Here is a 3,286-nt window from a genome sequence, read left to right as displayed (position 1 = left end):
TTTATCAGAAAATTACTTTTGTTTGAAGAAAAACTTAAATCAGCTGGTGCTTGATAACTATTGAAGTTATATTGAAGTTATGAATTCGGTAATGATGCGATATTTATCACGTTTTAATTTTAACTCAATACTCTAAAGGTCTATGAACTTTAACATCTTGTTGGTCAAATTAACTTAAAGCCTGCGCAAAATTATTCTTAAAGCACATTAACTTAAAGCATGCGCATCCTAGCTACTTTCTAAATGTTTGTTACAGAACTTATGGTGAACAATTCAACCGTGCATATGTTTAATCAGATTTTGTTACTGGATTGAGTGAAAATAATAAACTTCTCCTTTGTTTTCATTATATTATTAAGTTAAATGTAAAAACTGTTGTTACTTGGATGATGAATATCTTCGTTTTATGATAGGAAAGTACGGACAGCGCCTTTGACCAATCCTCTACATATGGGGCACTTGCGCAGAGAAGGCGCACATTCTTTGCACACAACTAGGTGACCACAGGGGATGAAGACAATGTTCACTTCCTTATCCATGCAAACTTCGCATGTGCGCTCCTCTTGAAGTCTTCTTAACTGTTCCTCCATAGACAAGTCTGAAAGATCTTGACTCGGGAATGCTGCTTCATTTGTCTGGGGCGTCAGGCCACACTCAAATTCCATCTCTAAAGCAGACTTCACCACAGGATTGTTCTCTTGTTCTCTCACAAATTCTCTTGAGTCGCTGTCTCCATTAGTCAATAGCTGTTCAAATAGTCTTGGAAATCTTGCTTGAATTTGATGAACAAACTCTTGGCCCTTTTCTTGCAACAGGTATTCACATCTTGGAAACCACTTGGCATGTTCTACCCATGGATCATCACCAGACTCCCAATATCTGAGTCCACCATCGCAACAAAAGCACTTCACGTCATCATTACGACCAACATAGTAAAAACCAGCCATAGCCAATTGGTCTGGTCGAACAGTTATTCTTGAGGGCCAGTAGACAAATGTGAGCGACCAAATGTGAGCAAGCCACTCTGTCGCCCTGGCCAAGGTAGTAGAAACCAGCTTTGGCAAGCTCGGCCGGAGCTACTGGTGCAAGAGTCCAATTCTGAAAGGTGTCAAGGTGTTCCTGTTCCCGACGCATGCCAAGATTGTGACAAGCAGGAGGGCGCTGGTGAGACATATCCTCAACTCCACGGGAGGAAATGGGGCTGGAGAGGGTCAGGTTGCTGAATGCCATGTTTAAGTAACCCACCCGATCCTCCATTTGGCCTGAAACGGATGCCGTGGTGGTCGATGTTACGGGCGTCACAGTGGCGGAAAGAGGATGGCTACGTTGCGAAGCGGGGGAAAAAGCACTTTTGATGAAGGCTCTGGATGAAGACATAAAAATGTGACCACTCAAGCCCTTCTCTCTGTCGGACATCCCATGACTAGTGTCTAGTCGTCCTCTCACATAATCTTAGTAAACTTATTAAATACCCTCTATAATCCAGGACCCGATGCCAAGAACAAAATCGAATTTTGTTCAACACCACAAAAAGGGCCTCATTGATTAATTTTGCCTGATTGGGGGCTGCTACTATTTGCTTAAGCCTTTTGAACGTAAAAGTGTGATAAAGGCGCGATAGGCTGTCAATTTTATGTGGATAAAGGCATATTTTGTACATGACTACACATGTCCTTATAAGGGCAAAAAAAAAAAGTCGTTTTACTGTAATGAGATAGCATCTCATTATTAAGAGAAAAAGATGTCGTTTTAACGACAGAAGATCTCGTTATTACGAGAAAAGATGTCGTTAAAACGACATAAGATCTCGTTATTACGAGAAAAGATGTCGTTTTAACGACATAAGATCTCGTTAAAAAGATGTCGTTTTAACGACATAAGATCTCGTTATTACGAGAAAAGATGTCGTTTTAACGACATAAGATCTCGTTAAAAAGATGTCGTTTTAACGACATAAGATCTCGTTATTACGAGAAAAAGATGCCGTTTTAACGACATAAGATCTCGTTATTACGAGAAAAAGATGCCGTTTTAACGACATAAGATCTCGTTATTACGAGAAAAGATGTCGTTAAAACGACATAAGATCTCATTATTACCAGAAAAAGATTTTGTTTTAACGACATAAGATCTCGTTATTACGAGAAAAGATGTCGTTAAAACGACATAAGATCTCGTTATTACGACATAATTGAAGGAAAAAAATAATATGTATGTGGCAGCAATGCGTCACCATAGTTGACCCTCCAGCTTTGACAAAACTGTCCACTCCTTGCTCTATCTCATCCTCATCCTCTTCCTCCTTAGTGCGAAATGTGTTTTAGAGAGTGAGAATGTGTTTAGAGTTTTGCAAACCGATTGCTTAGAGTGTCTAACTACCTGCACTTTTTTAGGGTTTTACAGATATAGTGAATTATTTGACACATTGGTTTAGGCCTTGTTTCAGAGAATGGGGTTTAGTGTTTTAGCAATTCAGAAAAACTGTTAAATAGAAAACCATTATTTTAAAATACAATAATATTTGACAATAATACAGTTTTTATTGTATTTTTCATCAAATAAATGTAGCCTCAGAGAGAAGAAACTTTTTTTTTTATTTTTTTTATTTAACAACCAAGACAACAGTTTTCTAAGGTAGTCATTTAGGTGTTGTTCACACTTTCACACATTCACAGTATTCTCAAATTTGACTCATTTGATGTACAGCTTTTTGCACACTGTGTAGTTGGGAAGTACACATATTTGGACATGGGGTAGATTACTTACAGCAATTATATTGATGCACCAAACCAGAGCCGATGAGAAATAAATCCAAGTTTGTCATTGCAGATAATCACCTTTGAGTGAAGGGGAGCAGGGTAATCATTTTTATGTTAAAGAACTGCGAGCTAAACATTAATCACATGCTGTCAGGCTGTAGCATGGGTAATAAACTGTGAGGAGACAGCAAACATTTCTTTTAAAACATTCAGACTACAGTAAAGTTCAGCTTCTCATTTTTGGTGATTCTATAACCTGATACAATGAGTATAAAAGGATAAAGGCTGTGAGTTACCCATGATTTTTTCTTAATAAATGCAGCTGTCACTTGCTCTCATCTACATTTGAAATGTTAAATGAATTTGGTTGAAAAGCATAGATCAAAATGGCATCTAAAACACTGACAGTCGTAGATGAAAGAATCAAATCTGTTTAATGTCACAAACACATCAACAATGAAATACTGTTCATATTCTGGAGTAGAACATTTATAGGCTTCAAAACTGTTATTTTAATACTTAGCAAA

General features: G+C 37.7%; 1 protein-coding gene across 1 annotated transcript; it reads right to left on the bottom strand.

Annotated features, from left to right (window-relative positions):
- Positions 1 to 404: 404 nt before the first annotated feature.
- LOC311305212 (putative inhibitor of apoptosis) lies at positions 405 to 947 on the bottom strand (the record flags this gene model as incomplete). The annotated part of the gene is made up of 1 exon (XM_084432783.1): positions 405 to 947. The coding sequence occupies one exon, from the start codon at positions 945 to 947 to the stop codon at positions 405 to 407; it is 543 nt and encodes a 180-aa protein (XP_084288909.1).
- Positions 948 to 3,286: the final 2,339 nt, after the last annotated feature.

Source organism: Rutilus rutilus (genome assembly GCF_951802725.1).
Source record: "Rutilus rutilus genome assembly, chromosome: 1".
In the NCBI taxonomy this organism is placed as follows: Eukaryota; Metazoa; Chordata; class Actinopteri; order Cypriniformes; family Leuciscidae; genus Rutilus; species Rutilus rutilus.
Note: the sequence above shows the minus strand (reverse complement) of the source record. Positions and strands in the feature narration are given on the sequence as shown.